Source organism: Orcinus orca, chromosome 15 (assembly GCF_937001465.1).
Source record: "Orcinus orca chromosome 15, mOrcOrc1.1, whole genome shotgun sequence".
Classification (NCBI taxonomy): Eukaryota; Metazoa; Chordata; class Mammalia; order Artiodactyla; family Delphinidae; genus Orcinus; species Orcinus orca.
In genome coordinates, this window is record NC_064573.1 from 16,157,730 (window position 1) to 16,176,031 (window position 18,302).

The window sequence follows — 18,302 nt, forward strand, 5'->3', positions numbered from 1 at the left end:
CAGCAGCCATGGCTCACGGGCCCAACCGCTCCGCGGCATGTGGGATCTTCCCGGACCGGGTCACGAACCCATGTCCCCTGCATCGGTAGGCGGACTCTCAACCACTGTGCCACCAGGGAAGCCCATAAAGACCCTTCTTAACATCCATTCCCCCCCAGACCAAACTTGCAGTATTCTGTGAAAACTGAGTTACGCAAAAAATCATTTTTGAATTAAAACAACACATTAAAATAACCTGGAGGGCTTGAGGGCTTCTGGTCAAGCCAAATAAACTTAAGGAAAAACACCCCCAAATTCTCAAACAGTTCAGACGGGATGAGGAGGTTATTGTGAAAACCGAATCTTTTTCCTCATCTAACTTTTCTCTTGCTTTCTAGAAGTCATGCTTGGTGGAAAGGAGGTACCTGGCAGGTCCCACCTGGAGCTCTGCAGACGTCCTTCCTGGCTCAGCTGCCTCACTGATGTGGACCATCATGCCACTGATTTCTCCCTAAACTACAGGTGAACATGAGCTCGGAAGAACCACAGTTTCCCCACTGCTGAGCCAGCATTTATACACGTGAGAGCTTGTATAAATTCCCTCATTAGAGTTCCACAACTCTGTGCGGCAGAGAAAGTAGCAATTGTCTCCAGTTCCCTCCTAAATACAGACTTCGGTTGCATAATTATTAATGAAAGTGAACCTTTTTCTATATATGTACTGGCCATCAGTCTTTCTCTGAGAGCTGCTAGTAGGCACTTTTCTACAGAGGTCATGACACTGTGGTCCCCAGAGAGTGCTGTTTTCAGGTATTCCTTTCCTATGACCTTTAGCAAAGGTAGATAAAGGTACCTGGCTTAGGGTACTGCTACCAAGATTCTTCTGATCACTACACATAACCAAGCCCAAGGCGGTTACTTTGTTTTTTTTGAACTACAAATAACTAGAGTAGTCAAATGGCTTACAACAGTTTTAACAGCTATGGTCATTAATCAAAGGGAAATAGTAAAAACTAAATAAATAAATTAATTAAAGGAATCAACTAAACCATTTCCGTTTTTATTTCTATGGGAAAAAATTACAACAAAAAAGAGTTCAACGTCATCTGGATGTTGGGATATTTATGCTGTCCTGGGAACAAGGAACTGATGCACACACCGTGTGGTCCAAAGCTGACCAAGGACGGCTGATATTCACGAGAACCCACGTAGGGGCTTAGGAAGGATTGGCTATTCACTGCTGCAGATTCTGCTTTTTCTCTAAACCAAACAAAATCTAGACTATACTTCTTGGCCACCTTTCCTACCTATGCAGGTCATCTTTGCAATTTCTTAAGATAAAAGGGTTACTGACAACACCATCCATCCCATTGCTAATACCTGCTAAAAACCATCATTAGCAAATTTCCTTCAGAGTCTGGGTTAAAGAGAAAATTATCTCACCTCATATACTTGCTTTTATTCATATTGAAAATTATACAAGTTAGTGGTAATTACCTCCTTGTCTTGACTACTAGGGAGGTCATGATTTCTAGGACAATTTTTTCCTTTTCTGTTTTTAATATTTTGTTTTTGCCTTTTATTGTATATTAATAGTTTGAGGTCTTGCTGTATACTATCATTCAAAAACTAAGCTGCTTCAAATCCTTTTTTTATAGTAGTTGAGGTTTAACCAGTGTTTATTTGCCATCATTAGACCAAAAATTGTCACGTGAACAAAACAGTAATCAATTCACTGTATCCCTGAGGCTGGCAAGGGATTAGAACAAACTGTAATTACCAATTGTGAGTTAGCAACCCTCCCATGTGCTTGTAAGTATATCAAGGGGGTGATCTATACATTTTCCAAAAAGGAAAAGAAAAATTTTGAGAGAGTTTCCAAATCAAATAATTATGCAATAAAAATCCAGAAAAGTTAAAGAGCCAGTATGTTTGCTATTTTCCATGACGGGTTAGCCAGGAGAGGAAGCTGAAGAAGGGGAAAGTGATGTAATCACCAAACGTAAGATAAACCAAGGAAAAATAACCCCTGCTCTACATCTCACGAATCTACATAAAGAAGTCCTACACAATAGATTAGCGCGTGTTTACAACAGGAGAACCTGATACGAAGGCAAGAGCTTCTGTACAACCTACAAACTCAGGCTCCCACGCTCTTTAACTCCACGAAGAGGAATCCTGTTGTGCTGCTTTCACAACCACGTGCTTTCACCGGTACAAGATGTACTTCCCAACCTCATCCCAAAGCGCTGCCACGTGTGCACCTGACTGCAGAGCATGGGGACGTGTTCCTGACCATCGACGGTACTCACATTAGGCTGGGTCGGTGCCACTGGGTGGTCCGGTTGTTGTGGTTGACATAGTAAGTGCGACCCAAGTTGTCCACCTTTTCTTCCCACCCGGGGGGCAGGGGAGGGGGGGGAAGTTCCTCCTGGTGCTGAGACGCCGAGTCATTCGAGTCAACAACTTCCCAGCCGGGCTGTGGAGCACAATCAGAGGGGAGATGGTGAGGCTGCTTTGATGGCTACAGTGCGTCTGTGCCCTTCGTCCTCACTCCTGTGCTCTCCGGCTCTGACGGTGGCTTCCTGCGCCACATTTAAAGAAATTCCCAAAATAGGGCAAAAAAAAAAAAAAATCAATTCTAGGAGCGTCTCAAAAATATTCTGAGCCATGGCCAATGAACTGCGCTGCCCTCTAAGAAGATGACACTGCAGGGTGCCACTCGGATGGGGATCTGCACAGGCTGTCACGTTACCTAAGTCACGTTACACTCTTTTCGTATTTCTTGTTTGTTATTTTGACCTGACGGCCTCCGGGGCCGTACAAAGCCTTGCCGATGATACGGGTCACGCTACAGCTGTCATCTTTTCAACACCTCCGTAAGGTAAGAGGGAGCTGGGAAGATGAGCCCTGCAGCATGTGTGTTCTCGCAGAATCCGTGGCCTGCCCGGGCATCGGGAGGCCCGGGGCGCTCTCGCTCCCCAGGGAGGACAGCATGGAGGCGGCTCCAGGAGGAGGGGAAGCTCCTGGGCTGCAGGAAGGACGAGCCGCCAGACAGCCAGGAGCAGCCTGGAAGCTGCCGCTTCCTACTCAGCCATTCCCCACCTGCTGCCGCCGCATCAACAGGCTTCCTGGTACCAGACTCAGAGGTGCTTTTTTTGCAAAACATATTTTCGGCATTAAGTATTCCTTCCTGACATTCCCTAGTAAAGTCACTGGAAAATTAAGTAATTCACTGATTATTACAGTTGGAAGGTTGGAAGAGTGTGAAAAAAAAAATTCCTTGGATTTGAGATAAAAATCTGTGGATGTGCTTATGAAATCTTAACATTCAAGACTGCCTACCACCCACTTCAGTCCTTCTCACAGAGAAAGATGAAAGCTTGCACATGAAACACTGCCTGGTAATATGACCTCTGGGTCTGAGGGAGGTTCCGTTAACTTGCCCATAATGCATTATTCACACATCATGTATATGCAACAGCTGCAAACAGATGTGCAAATAAGCCACAGAGAGGTCTTGTAAACGAACATTTTCTGAACAATACGAGAATCTGTCTAACAAAACAGCACCATCTGAAGCCTGAGCTGAGAAGGTACCCATGGTAGAGGTACGTGACTGGAGAGTTAAAGGTGGCCTTGCCAGGAGGGAACAAAAGAAAATTCCTCTGGACAGCTAATTCCAAAACGGCATTTCTACCTCGTGCACGCTCTCACCTGTGGGCCAGATGAGTAAGAAACCTGCATGAGTCCCTAAATTATTTTCGCCACTTGAAGCAATTCCAAGTGCTAAAAGGAATTTACAAAGAGCTGCAAGTCCAAAGAAGTAAGAGAATTAAATATGTGGGGAGAATTTCACATGGCGGTGGGCTGTTAATAAAACAGGGGTATCGCAGTTTAGAAAGAGACCCCTCTTCAATTATTAGTGTTATAACATGAAATGAAAAGTTTATCCTTTTTGCTAAAAACCAAACACATCGGTAGATCTGTCAAAGACGTAGATTCATGGACACATTGAAGTTTCTTCACATTTAAGCTTGATAAACTTTTATTTCCTTAAATTATAAAGTCTTAAAGTGAAACATCAATATGCTCTTAGGCAAGGAAAACAGACCAAGGCCCGCAGCCCTGTAGCTTACCTCCATCTCATCCCTCTGCTCGCTGTTTTCTTCATCTTGACCTCCGTTTTTGGGCATATAGGCCATTTTCAATCGCAAAAATCCCTTAACTCGAGATTTATGACTGCACGATGGAAGAAAATCGGTTATAAAGGATGTGACTTGGTTACATCTTTATGATGGCTCATATTTATGATGCTTTAAAAAAAAAATGCAATAGGAAAAGAAGTTGGAATTCTCCTCAGAGAAAACCAAGAGCCAAAGCATAAGAAACGGCAGCGGCCCGAAGCCTCACCTTCTTGGTCGGAGGAGAAAATCCTTAAATGTGTAGGGTCGCTCCATCGTTGGATCTTCTGTCTAAAGGAAGAAAAAGTAAGTGTCAATACTCCTGATAGTGTCGTATTTCAGATACACCCAAGTGGATTACAGAGAATACATTTGCAGGTTTTAGAACGTGAGCCTGGCGAAAACAGAGTTGGTTCCTCACCCAGTACTTGACAATTAATTACACATTTCATAGGTTACAAAGCTTTACTCAAGATCCACTAGATGTCACTATCAACACCCATTTTTAGGAGCCAACCTCAGCCTGAGACAAATTACAGAACTGTAGTCGTCATTGCCAAGTGTAATTTCTAGCTGCTGGGTGCAGGGCTCAATCTCACGCTGCTGATTAACTCTGGAGAACCAGGGGTCACTGGTGCCTGCCTGCTTGTCCCTGAGATTCAAGAAACCTAAAAATGCAGTTAATAGGAAAACATGCGAGATCAATCTGTGAATGCAATTTTACTTTACTTTTAACATTAAAATATCATGTCATCTGAAAGACGGTTTCCTCCACAGAGACTGTCCTAGGTGGCGTCATCCATCAGCCTTTTGCTGGTGCTTATTTCAAGAAGCTATGAATGTAGTGGTGGTATTTATTCATTTTTGAAAGAAATCAGTGTTTTATTGTGCAAAATCAGATGGTCAAAGCAAGCAGGCAACTGGAAAAATAAATGTTACTATTTCATTAATTTAAAAATACTATGTGCAGTAAAACTTCAAATACCTAGACTCTTTAATTAAACACAATTAAAAACATTTACTTCTGTAGCAAGAGAGACAAACCACAAAACGATTTATTATGTATCAGAAGGGTATGTGTGTATATATATGCGTTTATATTTGTAACATTATCTGTTTATGTCACTCTCTGCTTTAAACTCGCGATGGCTTCCTACTCTGCTTATATAATATGCTGAAAATTCTTTCCTATGGACCTATAAGGTTAAACATGATGTGGTTCTTTTTTTCTTTTTGCGGTACGCGGGCCTCTCACTGCTGTGGCCTCTCCCGTTGCGGAGCACAGGCTCCGGACGCGCAGGCTCAGCGGCCACGGCTCACGGGCCCAGCCGCTCCGCGGCATGTGGGATCTTCCCGGACCGGGGCACGAACCCGTGTCCCCTGCATCGGCAGGCGGACTCTCAACCACTGCGCCACCCCGGAAGCCCTGATGTGGTTCTTAATTACCTATAACCTCACTGTGAACCAGTCTCTCCACTGACCCCATACTCCACCCGTCCTGACCTCCTCTGTCCCACGTGCACATCACATCTAATCCTGCTCTAGCAGGTCCTTCAACTGAACAGCTCTGGCTCCAGATGGCCACAGCGGTCTCCACTTTGTCATCCAGGTCTGGGATCCCAAGTCACATCTTCAGACACCACATCCTAAATCGCCACCATAGCCTCCCTTTATTATCCTCTGTCACAACATCCTGATTTACACCCCCTCTTCACCATCTGAATTTATCTTGCTCATTTATTTATTAACTAGTTTATTAACATCCATCACCTGTAGAATATAACCTCATGAGCTCAGAGACTTGGATTTGCTTGCCACTGTATTCTTAGTGCCAAGAGCACTGCCTGACACAAAGTACCTGTACAAGTAGCTGATTAACCCACCTGATCTACAGTAAAGTACCGAGGCCACAGAAATTCACCATCACTCAAGAAAGTCAGTTATATTCTCTAGACTTTTTTCTAAATTCAGACAAAAAAAAAAAATCAGAGAACTTACCGGGACTCTAAAAATGGAACTGTCCATACACTATGTAGTTTAAATGACAGACACCACACACATCAGGAGGCAGACGTCCTGGGTCTGTGTCTTGGCTTTGTTACCTAAGAGCCATGTGGCCAAGGACAAATTCCTTAGCTCTCTGTGCCTCAGTGCCCTCATCTACAGAGCGGGGCAGTAACAGGATCTTACAGAGTTGTGACGATTAAACCAATCATCTGAGCTGGTATCAATACGCAGCAAGTTCTCACAAGGGTTCCTGGCAACTTAACAAATGTTGGCCATTGTCATCATCAGCCAATTCTACATTTTCATGTCACTTGTGAGCACTGCCAACTCAACACTGCAAAAAGGCAGGGCGTTAAAAAATGAAAATTCACCTCCATGGACATTCTCCAGTGTGAACAAGACTGTTACCTTGCAGATAACAACGGGATTCTTCCTGGCACTACTCAGGCTCCTGCTGGATCCTATTCCCTGGAGAAAAGCCCAGGGGAGACTCCCAGGACAGCACTGAGGTGGTAGAAAGCCATCTCAAACAGGTTGATGCTAACAGTATTATCGGCCAAAACAGATGCTGCAACCCCCTGACCCTTTTGAATGTCCTGTGGGCATTCAAAAGAAAATCTTCTGGTTACACAGCAATTTCATCTTAAAAAGATCTGTTGCTTTCAACAGAACTGCAGTTACTTTGACATATATGTAATGAGGTAAATAACTCTGTGGGCAAGTGGAAGGGAATGGCCTTATCAGGACCTTAGACTCAAAACAGGGATGCAACAGCTAAAAGCACCCAGGCCTTAGACGGAGCCCCCCTGCCTCCTCGGCCCTTGACTGTACCACAGATCAAGGCTGAAGACCCAAGGTCTGGTCGGTCTTCTGATCACTGGGCAAGTCAACTCCCTCTCTGGGCCCAGGTGTCCTCACCTGTAGAATACAGGGAGTGGATAAATGGTCTTTAAAGTCCCTCTAAGGTCTGTGCTACTGAATTCTGTACACGTGAGAGGGAACCATTGCCCTGGTACCAGCTGGAATTATAAAAGGGGTGTTCATCATCTGAGTTACCTTCAAGCACAATTAAGGTGCCAAATAATATCACCACCACCCCAAAAATGTCTCACTGTAGGAAAACTGAAATTTTTTCAGTTGCCTTGAGTGGCACTTGACTAAAATAGGAGAAATTAATGTTTTTAAAATAGCTCTCTCAACCCCAGCGTGTTTCCCATAGATACAGAGATTTTGCATCTGGTAGGGGTAATGCGCTGGGACTCAAAGGGCAGGGGAGACGCAACTGACGGACGAGGCAAGGAAAGTTTCCGAGGCATAAAAGGCAAACACCCACCAGAAATGTCATTCTGTTGTTAATACAAGTCTTGGAGTTATTTTTGTCTCTAAGTAATTATTAAAGACAAGTCATAAAATCCTGTATGAACTTCTGGGCAATGACACAGGATTTAACAGACAGATGTAAAAATGATAGTGTTCTTTAAAAAAAAAATCAGTAAGAATAGGACAGTTACAGGGACTTCCCTGGTGGTCCAGTGGTTAGGACTCCACGCTTCCACTGCAGGGGCACAGGTCTGATCCCTGGTCGGGGAACTAAGATCCCGCGTGCCGCGCGGCACGGCCAAAAACAGAGTAGATCCTGAAATAGGAAAAGAAAATGCTACAAGAACAGGACAGTTACAGCTAAGTTCACTTCTGGTGCCACACTGTGAAAGAATAAAATAGAGGAGCTCAGTTTGAGCTGCACTACAGACGTCAGGCTGGTGGGACTACCTTGCTTAAAATACAGTCCCCGCCTCCTCTCTCCTCCACGTGCCTCCAGCTCGTCACACTGCCCAAGTCTCCCAGGTAACAACGTACGTCATCACAGTCGCCGTGCCTCTGCTTACAGCCAAGGTGCTGTTTCACAGAGCTGGATGGAAACTTGGTATCATCTATGTGTATGCCCTCATTTTATAGGTGAGAAAAACAGAGGCCCAAAAAGGATTGCTAACTTATTAAGGTTACCAAGGCAACCTGCCCATCTCCAAGCTCGGAGTCAACTATTCCTGAGAGATCTTTTAAAGCTTGACATTTGGAGACTTCCGTGAATATGAATCTATGTTTTCTTAATTCTCAGATCTGCATAAAAGGTCAGATGACTAACCTTATTTACTCTCCCTCTTCCCTCCTCGTCTTTTACTCACTCCCATCCACACTCAATAATAAATAAAATGGAAAAAAATATTAAAGACGGGTGGCATATCTGGAATAGAAGCAAAGGAAATAGATCCCTACCATTCTAAATGCCTTGGGTCTAATTTCCTATCCTTTTTCTTCCACAAATAAAACTGGGAAAACTGGTCTGAGAGCCAAGAATGAAAGTGAATGACAAGTCAAAATTATTTTCTTTCATCTGGAAGCATCAGATAAAGCAGCGAGGAATCCATGATCGAAGGGGGAAAAAGAAGTTTCTTTTCTTTCCATTATCACTCTTTACTCTTTCCTGTTTAAGGGGCAAAAACCTAGCCAACACTGGCCTCCTCGGTAATCGAGGTGGTGAGGCTCCAACACGCAGAGCACACCCCAGCTTCACACAACCCTCCCGGCCCCGTCCCTCTGTGCCAAGTGGCCTCCTTCACTCGTCTGCCTGGCAGAACTCCAACCCGGACGGTCCCAATGCTCACAAGGGCACACAATTGTCCAGAGACCCAACAGTGGGCAGTGGGCCGAGAAGGACCCGTGGTGCCCCAGTCTGAGGTGTTCAAGTGCCCTGACCCTCTGGCTCTTCCTGGTAGGCTTCTCGGGATCAGGGACTTTATAGCTGCAAGGAAGGACAGCTTAGGAGAGCCATTCCTAAGATTTTAAGAGCATGGTTTGATCCTGCAAATGCCACTTTCCACCAGCAGCTGCACCCACAGGCCTCTAGGACTGCAGCAAGGGAAGAAGGTTCTTTAGCGAACATCAGTTACTAGGTCTAAACTATGTTTTTCAAAAAGCACACCCAAAACCCACAAAGTAGGGCATTTAAATGATTAAAGATAACTTCCTAACAATCGTGAGAGGTTACATTAACTTCAGTTTTGTGGTCTTGAATCTTCTCCATCAAGTTCCTGATTTAGAAAAGAGCTTCATTCAAAGGCTGCAACTTCTTAGACCAGAATCAAGGCAGAGATGACTCTTTTCTAAAGGAAGAAAGGTTCACGCTATCTTGGGGCAACAAGATAAAGCTTAAAACGCCTTGTAGTAAATAAGTGTGTATATATGTCAAGATGGAAGTGTATGCAATTAGGTATTTTGCTAATATAGATTTTAAAGATAGTAACAAAAGATTACTTCTCTTCTTTATCTTAATTTCTATGATTCCAAATCTCTGGGCCTTTTCTCTACCTAAATTAAATATTCTTGGCATATTAAATAGGTAGAACTACAGAGAAACAGCCTCAGGTAGGGGAAAAAAGCTGAATGAAAAATCACCACGTAAAACTTGGTGTGGGAATCCCTCCACCCCCAGTTCCCTCCAACAGCCAGAATTATTATCTTAGGAAAAGGGCCTCCAGAATCATGTATTTTTCACCTAAGCCAGAGAACTCCGGTCTCATCTCACCTGAGCCATCTAATAGGGTGCCATTTGCCACGTGTGGCTTTTTAAATATAAATTTTAATTAATTAGAATGAAATAAAATAGATAAATTCCGTTCTTCAGTCACATTAGCTACATTTCAAATGCTCGACTACCACATGTGGCTACCGTGATGGTGGCCCTGCTAAGCCACATGAGTGAGGAACCTGCTTCACCGATTCCTCATCAGAGAGTAGAATTATGCCTATCAGTAAACATCTGTTAAAGGAATAAATTCTCTATCAGCAAATGGGGCTGTAAAGAATTAATTAATAACCAAATACCCAGTCCGATTTGTTAAACCTTGAGAAGGCTTGGAAGGGTGGGCAACGGCAACTTCACCACCACATGACTGCTCTCCACTACCTTCCCTCATTATTAGTAAGACCTAAGTTCTTTGATCTAAAATTCGATGACATCAAACAATACTGAATCCACAGGCCACACAGCCATGTATATATAAACTGCCTTGACAGTGGTCATATGGCTATCAAGAAAAGAGCAACCATGATTTATCCACAAAATATATTCAAATGCTAACATCCATTTTACATGCCCACACCTGTGTTATCATACAAAATTAACTGTGCTATCTTCCCATGAGTGTCCTACACATATGATCAAATACACATATGAGAGCACCTCAGATCTTGGGACCAAAGCCATATATCCACTCAGAATATGCCGGTTGGGTTCTCCTACCACTAAGAGGATAAAGAATGCACCTTCACCTCTCCTTCTGCTCCCTCTGTGGTCCATCTTGGAGACTGCAGTGGGCTCCACAAAGCCAGTCAGTTTTAAGGAGGAGATATAGCACTCCAGTGTAAGCTCATCTGGGGACAGACTGAAAACTGGGAGGCTCCACTTCTCAACCGGCTCAGCTCCTGTGAAAGTCCTCAGTCCTCTCTGGTCTCTCCCTCTTCCACTCTTTTTTTTTTTGTGTGGTACGCGGGCCTCTCACTGTTGCGGCCTCTCCCGTTGCGGAGCACAGGCTCCGGATGTGCAGGTTCAGCAGCCATGGCTCACGGGCCCAGCCGCTCCGCAGCATGTGGGATCTTCCCGGACCCGGGCACGAACCCGCGTCCCCTGCATCAGCAGGCGGACTCTCAACCACTGCGCCACCAGGGAAGCCCTCCCTCTTCCACTCTTTAACCGGCTGGCTTCTATTCCAGCCTGGAGCCTTGGCACCGCTTCCTTCTTTGAAAGCTCCCTCTTGCCTCCACCGAAATCCAAAGGTAAAATGTTCCCTCTACTGATGTGGTCTCTGAAGAGGAACACTCTTCTATTCTCTGGGAGTTCCACTCAACCTTTCAAAACCAATCTGCACTCAATCACTCAAGGGATTGTTGGAGCAAGTTGTTTAAAAATTTCACCTATACCTCTTAGAGTTAATACATAATTTGCCTTGACTGTGATGTGGTTTTCATGTTGGGGAAAAGGGAGGTTGGGGACACCCATGAAAGAACTGGCCAACCAGCCAACACTGCTGAAAAATGTGAGGCGGTTACAGCTTCAACCCGAACAGCATGAAGAGAAGACCCACTGATGGAGAAATACGTGAACAGTCTTCCTGCACAAAGGCTGAGACATCATACGCTATCAATGTGACTTAAAATAAAAGAACAGTCAGGGCTCTGATGGCTTATGCCATCAAGCATAAGCCCACCTTCCACAAGCACCTTGGAGCTTCAGGTTTTCATATAGAAACAAGCAAAAATATTCTAATGATATTACTTTTGCTTCTGATCTTTTGGAAGGGAAGGCGCTTGAAACCTTTCTTCCTTAACAGCTCCCCTGAGTAAGCAAGAACACAGTGCTTGCCATCATGTTTCTTCCCAACAGAGCTTCACAGCTTCCTGGGTGAGACGCAGTCTTTCTTGGTCTTTAACAGCCATAGCTAGAGCTTCAACACAGCAGGAGGCTCACACTAGGTGGTTTGAGTCCTTTTAGTGTATAGACCACTTATACTATTTGCTCACATGATGCGTTTAAAAAGATAATAAAATGCCCTTGGAAGGCAGAAATGTTTGACTTATCCTCTCTCAGGTGCCACTTTAGGCACTTTGTGCTGCCCCGGGGAAGGAGGGCCGGGAGGTGGAACACGAGACCATCTACCTCTCACCAAGGAGGTCTTGGACCCCCATCCTATCGATACTGGAACGTGCGAGAGTCACCTTTACGCTCAGTTAATGTCAACAGCCCCAACTGTTCTGCTGCTCGTCTGAGTGGAGAGGAATAGTAGCAACGCCACACATGCTAATCCAGTACAACTTCTGAAGCCAGAGTGGGCGTTTCCGGCTGACAAGTTCACTCAGTACCAATAGCATCTTTTCTTTTGTCTCTGTGCCAACTGAGAAAGGCCATGGAAACACTAGCTTGTATAGATGTAGCCCAAGAGAAACAGCAGGTACCATTCCAGACAAAGGGAACAGACGTTTGATTAGACCCAAGAGGTGAACTTGAAAGCAGGGACATTCCAGTGACAAGGAGGAGGGGTCTGACAGAAGCAGGTAGCTGACGAAGACAAACTAAGGAGCAGACGAGAAAGCAGCCAGTGACGCTGCCAGGCATCCGTGGATGGCTCAGATGCACTTGATTTTTACAGTTAAGCTATCTCCTATCCCCTTGAAAGGACCACCTTCTAGAAAGGGCCAGGGCCAGGGTACACACGCTTCTCCACTGTGTTGAGGAAATGCTGCCCTGAAAATACACCCAAACTGCAGACGGTTAGAAACTGCTGCTCAGAGCACGCGCCGTAAAGCAGGTGACCGTTCTTACCGGGAGATGACTAAGGGGTATGTCCACCTGTCCCAGGAAGTCGTCTCGTGTCTGTTGAGAAGAGAGAAAAGAATTAATGTTTCCGTCTATTTGCTGAGTGTCAGCATTCTTAGAAGTGTTTCTTTACAAATAGAGAAAGGTCCAGGGCCTGACATGGGAGAGCAGGGGGGATGGGTTGAAGGCAGAGACCCAGGTGAGGCACAGACAGCCGTCGCCTCGGAGACCAGTGAGCCCAAGGCCTCACACACCTGACCTTGAGCTGCCTGAGACTCTGCAGGGCATCTACCACCCAACCCACTGGAGACAAATCCTCTCTCGGACCTGGAGAGCATGCGATCAGTCAGGGAAGGGACACCTGGGACCCCAGAAGGTTTGGGGGCACAGCTGGCCCAGTTTAAAGAGAAGATGGTAAAGAAATGTTGGGACCATTTTCACGAATATTTGTTAAGTGCTATAAACAAAAGAGCTCCTTGAGAGCTGAGAGTCTTGGGAAAGAGTCCAGTTATTAATATATCTTATACATTACTTATTAAAAAATGGCACTGAACTTTCAGTCTAGTAAGTACACTGCTTCAGAATCCAAGATCACGCATGAGCTACTGGTTACATTTTTGGACACACTGTGCTTCTTCCCCTCTCCATCTCCCACACAGACCTCGATGAAATGCACGTGGAGAAGCTCACAGGTGCCCTTTCAGACTCTGGGAAGCACCAGAAGTCATAACTCAGGGTCAGGGGTCCCTGGTCTGGACCACGGGGTGTCCAGTGGGTCACGCTGACACAATGTCCTGCTGTAGGAGGGCTTGTGTCAGAGCCTCTGATGCTTAGATGACCTGCGATGTGAACCAGAAGGAACACGACGACTTCTGTTACCCGTAAAAACATGCAGTTGCTTCTACCACATTCCAAATGCCTATTATAGCTGGAAAGTTCTTCAGACATATCAGACTTGTCCTACTGCTAGCCTGGGGAAAAGCCCAAGAGACAATCCTGACCTCCTCACTCCGGATCCTGGGCTCTTGTTTTCACTCCTTACTGGTTTCCTATGAAATTTTCTAATTTATAAAACACGCTTTTGAAGCACACTTGAAAACATTCTCTTCTTGCATTTGAAAAGCAGCAGCAGATAAATGTGAACAAGATTTACTGAAATGATTTGCTCCACGCTTAGAATTTCCTTTTATGTGATTAACTAGAAAACGATCTGTGTCCTCTAAACAATACATGAAGGATAATGAAAAATCAGTTACTACTGGCTGAGCGTGCACAAGGCAGGAGAGCCCCCATCCTTCCGACAAGACTCCGCTTTCTTGTATTTTCTCAGCTACGTCTGCCTCAGCCCACCATGGATACCTCACCGAGCATATGGCCGTCAGGTGCCGATGCTGTATATCTTAACAAGCAGTGGTCAGCACAAGGCCCAGAAAGTGGACCTCTTCACTGTCCAAAGAATTAGGGAGCAGTCCCATTCTGAATTTGTCTGATTTAACTGTAAAGCCAATGTAAATGTCAGTTAATTCCACGATCAAAAACACAGAAATGGGGACTTCCCTGGTAGCGCAGTGGTTAGGAATCCGCCTCCCAATGCAGGGGACACAGGCTCGAGCCCTGGTCCAGGAAGATCCCACATGCCGCGGAGCAACTAAGCCCGTGCGCCACAACTCCTGAAGCCTGCACTCTAGAGCCCGTGCACCACAACTCCTGAGCCTGAGCTCTAGAGCTCACATGCTGCAACTACTGAAGCCCGTGTGCCTAGAGGCTGTGCTCCACAACGAGAGAAGCCACCGCAATGAGAAGCCCGCGCACCACAACGAAGAGTAGCCCCCGCTCACCACAGCTAGAGAAAGCCCGCGTGCAGCAACGAAGACTCAACACAGCCAAAAAAAAAAAAAAAACCCCCACACACACAGAAATGTCTGATTCCTGACCATAAATTGTGTGTCTACCTAATGAGAGTAGTGAGGTCCTACCACTTGTCCCCTCTCCCCTCCTGCTACTGGTACTGATGCTGTGAAGGAACAGGACACGGGGATGCAACCATCAGAAGAAGACAGTCTTACCTGAAGCTCCGTTTCATAATCTGCTCTCTTTGAATAGCTATCTATCGATGGTTAACCTAAGTGCATTTTAACAAAAATTCATAAAACATCCACGTGCCCGTGTTGTTTTGCTTGGGAGATGTTAGAGTTCTAAACCCATCAGATGAGTTCACCATCTGAACCAAGAAGAGACAGGCACCTGCCGCTCAGGGCTACAGTAGCAAAGCCAGTGCTGTGGCAAGGCCTCATCTCATCCTCACGGCAGCTGTAGTAGGTGGGCACCATTATTATACCCATTTTACAGAGGGGGAGCCTAGAGACCAGAGAGGTTCCTAGCTGGGTAGACTGGTTCCAGAGTCTGGGCTCTTAACTAATACACTGTCCCCCATCTCACTAATGGGCAGGAAAGCGTGGCTGTGTACCAGCTTTGGGCTTCTCATCGGGATGCTGGCTCTCAACAGTGTGGATGAGAAGGGACTCTGATGACAGCACAGTTTATGAGACTTCGGGGAAGGGGGTTCTGCAGAAACGCTCATCTGGGTTGTTATCCTTAACGCAACCTCCTGTTCCGAAGTTTATGGGATCCCAGTGGTACTCACTGCAAAGCTAGGCGGCTTCACTTGTACCTTAACAAGTTTTCTCATTACACTGAAAAAACAATTCCTAAAACAGACGAAGACAGAGCAACCTCACCCTTAAAGTAAACAGAAGGCTCTTATTTTCTGGTTTACATCAAGGGCGACTGTAATAAAATCATTTTAAAAATAAAATAGGGATCAAGTGTATAGAGCAGCACATGGTCAAGAGGTATTGGCTTAAAGAAGTGATTCACCAGTCAGTGGAACATGCTGGTGAGATCTAGGTTTCAAAACATCCCACTGTTGCCAAAAGTACAGACATTTCAGGCGATGTAAAATATTTAGGTTAGTGACACTACACCAACATTAAATGTGTCTTCAATACCACAGAGGACATCTAGGAGGGACCAGAGGGCCTACTAGTGGCCTTTGCACCAAAATGAGAAGCTGGAGTATATCAAGGCCACCTGGCTGTGCTGATATGGCAGGATCCCTACCTGCGGGCCCTGGAGAGCCAAGGTTTGAGGCCCTCAGAGCACCGTTAGGTTATCACTGCCACAGGATGACACCTTGCACCAATTTTATAAAAATACATTAATCAAGTCACTTAAATAATTTCCATTACAAAATTATTTCCATCAGGCATCATGTTAACCCTAAGAGCTTACAAAACACCAAATTAGTTTCAACTCACACAGTACATACCGGCATTTCTTGTGCTTATTTTTAAGTGGTAACTGTTGTCAATTTCAACCTCAATTACCTGTCACATTATCCTAGAGGCTGAAAATGTGCAGGTTAGTAACACAATTATAAATGTTCCCTTCTGACAAGCCATCAAATATTTTCCCAACATAATGACAATGCAAAATGGAGCCCTTGAAATGTGTCACATAAGGTGAAACAAAAATCTATATTCCATTACTGGAAAAGTGAAATAAATATACCAAACAGTCTCTCTCTTAGAGTTTGTGTTCCAAATGACGATTAACTACATTCAAGACCATTCCTCCAAAGGAAAGGGACAAGTGTGTGCCCTTGAGAGGCCATGGAGAGGTATGTGAGAGGTATGTGTGAATATCACTGGACCCCAAAGCCTGGGGACGATCACAATAGCTCCAGTGAAACCCTAACACAGCCCTCGGGCATTTCTCATTGTGTGCACCGGGCCAGAGATGCCAGCACTGAAGTGGACACCAGGCTTAGCTAGTCCTCACAAAATAAACGAGAGGCAATTTCTCAAAGAACACATCCATTCAAGAAACACCACAGACTTTTGATCTTTAGGTTAGAATTGCACTCGAAGGATATGATCTGAATCTTACTACGTACTGATGACCACAGAGGTCACTGTGCAAGAGCTAGGCTAGGACTCTGTGCATTTCACATCGAAGCTGCAGGGGAGGAGGGGGACTATGTGGGGAGGACATCACCAGAAGTAACGGGTGCTGGCACGTAAAGCTGGGGTCGTGAAGGCTCTTTAGGAAAGGTATATCAGAAAGGACGGGCGATTCTTGGAAGGTAAAATGACCCGTGTGTAATATAGAAGCTATACATTAAAGCAGCGCTTTTTAAACCGTGAGTTGCAATCCCACTAGTAGTTCACAAGAAGCATTAAAACAAACTAGATATAATGGAATAAAAAACATTAGAGCCTCACATGAAATGTAAGTAAGTACTGTTTCGAGGAATTTCTTTCAATTACATACACAGGTGAGTGCGTGTACTAAGTTGTGATGTCAAATTAATTTCTCTTTGCGTGTCACCATCATGAGTTTAAAAGCCACTTAACTCCAGCAAATGATAGCCATCCAGTGCTACCCATGTCCTAGAAAGCATCAAGGAGCAACTTGCAAGAAAATTATATTGAGAATTTCTCAAGACAAATGGAAGAGAAGTACCAGAGGCATTAGAACGTAAGCCACAGAAAAAGAATTTAAGAGTAAAGACATGGAATGATTACATCTTCATGTATTACAGATCAAGGTTAATCTCCCAACTCTAAACAGAGAGACAGAAGAATAACCTTTGTTTTGCTGCTAAACCAGTAAATGCTTCTTCCTTGCGAGGCACGCAGCCCACACTCGGGCACCAGCACCGACCAGACAGGGGAAACGGGTTCTATTTTTAGAGTGACTTTGGAAGCATGCACTCTGAATTATCTAAATAATGAATGGCTTGAGAAACTTTTGCAAAAGCTTTTAGACAAAATGTTATAAACATAGTGACTCTTCAACAGTCTACTGTCTGGAGAGTCACCTGGGTGTCGAGATGCACTTGGTTTTAGGTGCTGTCTCATTCCTCAAGAGAGCACGAAGGCAGCTTTACCACCACACACGAAAGGACGGAGGAATATTCTTTTTTCTCCGTCCATACACTCCAGCCTGTCCTCCGACAGCGGAGCTGCTGCGGTTCAGGAGGAGAGCATGAGTTTGGCCTCCACCCACACCACCCATCGCATAATCTAACGTCTTACCACCTGGTGCCTCTGGCTTTTCAAGGTGAGTTGTTTCAAAACGCAATGTCAAAGTTACCTTAATGAAACAGCCAAGTGGAATTCCACTAAAAATAAAGAAAAAGGTCCAGTGATGACATCCTCTGAACGCACACGCTCTTACCAAAATCCACTTGGTAAGCGCCAGAACACAAAACCCAAACGAAATTCAGATACTTTTTTTGCAAAACACAAAGAGCTTGCACTCCGCCAGCCTCTCTGCCATTTCGTTTAGAGCTTAGGGCTGAAACCTCCCATTCACTAAAACGGAATAAGGTGTGTCCTGGAGACACCGGCTGTTATTTCTAACAACAAATAAGACCTCCCTGTCAACAAGATGTCAGAGCAAACTCAAAGGACTGTTACAGGCTCTGTAAATCACGCTGGGTAGGCGGGCGGAATGAAACCATGCTGGCTGGATGTGTGATCATGAAGGCCTCTATTTTAAGGGACACTTTGCTTGAAATACAGAAGACAAAACAGAAGGGGCAGACAGAGCAGAGAACCGTCCTGCTGGCAAAGGCTACGGTAGCTCGGCAGTAGCCGCCAGGCTTTAACCAGGAGCATAACAAGACCGGTTCAAACTGGACTTTCAGGTTCCAGGGGAGTCCCCACTGCTCCAGGTGTCCTGCTACCACATCAGGG

General features: G+C 45.1%; 1 protein-coding gene across 15 annotated transcripts in view; it reads right to left on the reverse strand.

Moving 5' to 3' along the window:
* The window catches only part of NEDD4L (NEDD4 like E3 ubiquitin protein ligase), a 344,838-nt gene that overhangs the window by 74,664 nt on the left and 251,872 nt on the right, over positions 1–18,302 (reverse strand). For 14 of the 15 annotated variants that reach the window (XM_033424917.2, XM_033424919.2, XM_033424926.2 and 11 more), the window contains 4 exons: positions 12,547–12,597; positions 4,393–4,454; positions 4,119–4,221; positions 2,292–2,458 (listed from right to left, as the gene is read on the reverse strand). In XM_033424917.2, the coding sequence (XP_033280808.1) occupies positions 2,292–2,458; positions 4,119–4,221; positions 4,393–4,454; positions 12,547–12,597 (383 nt within the window). Of the gene's footprint in view, positions 1–2,291; positions 2,459–4,118; positions 4,222–4,392; positions 4,455–12,546; positions 12,598–17,697; positions 17,840–18,302 lie in introns of those variants that run through there. The other variant, XM_049697716.1, reaches the window with a different exon arrangement.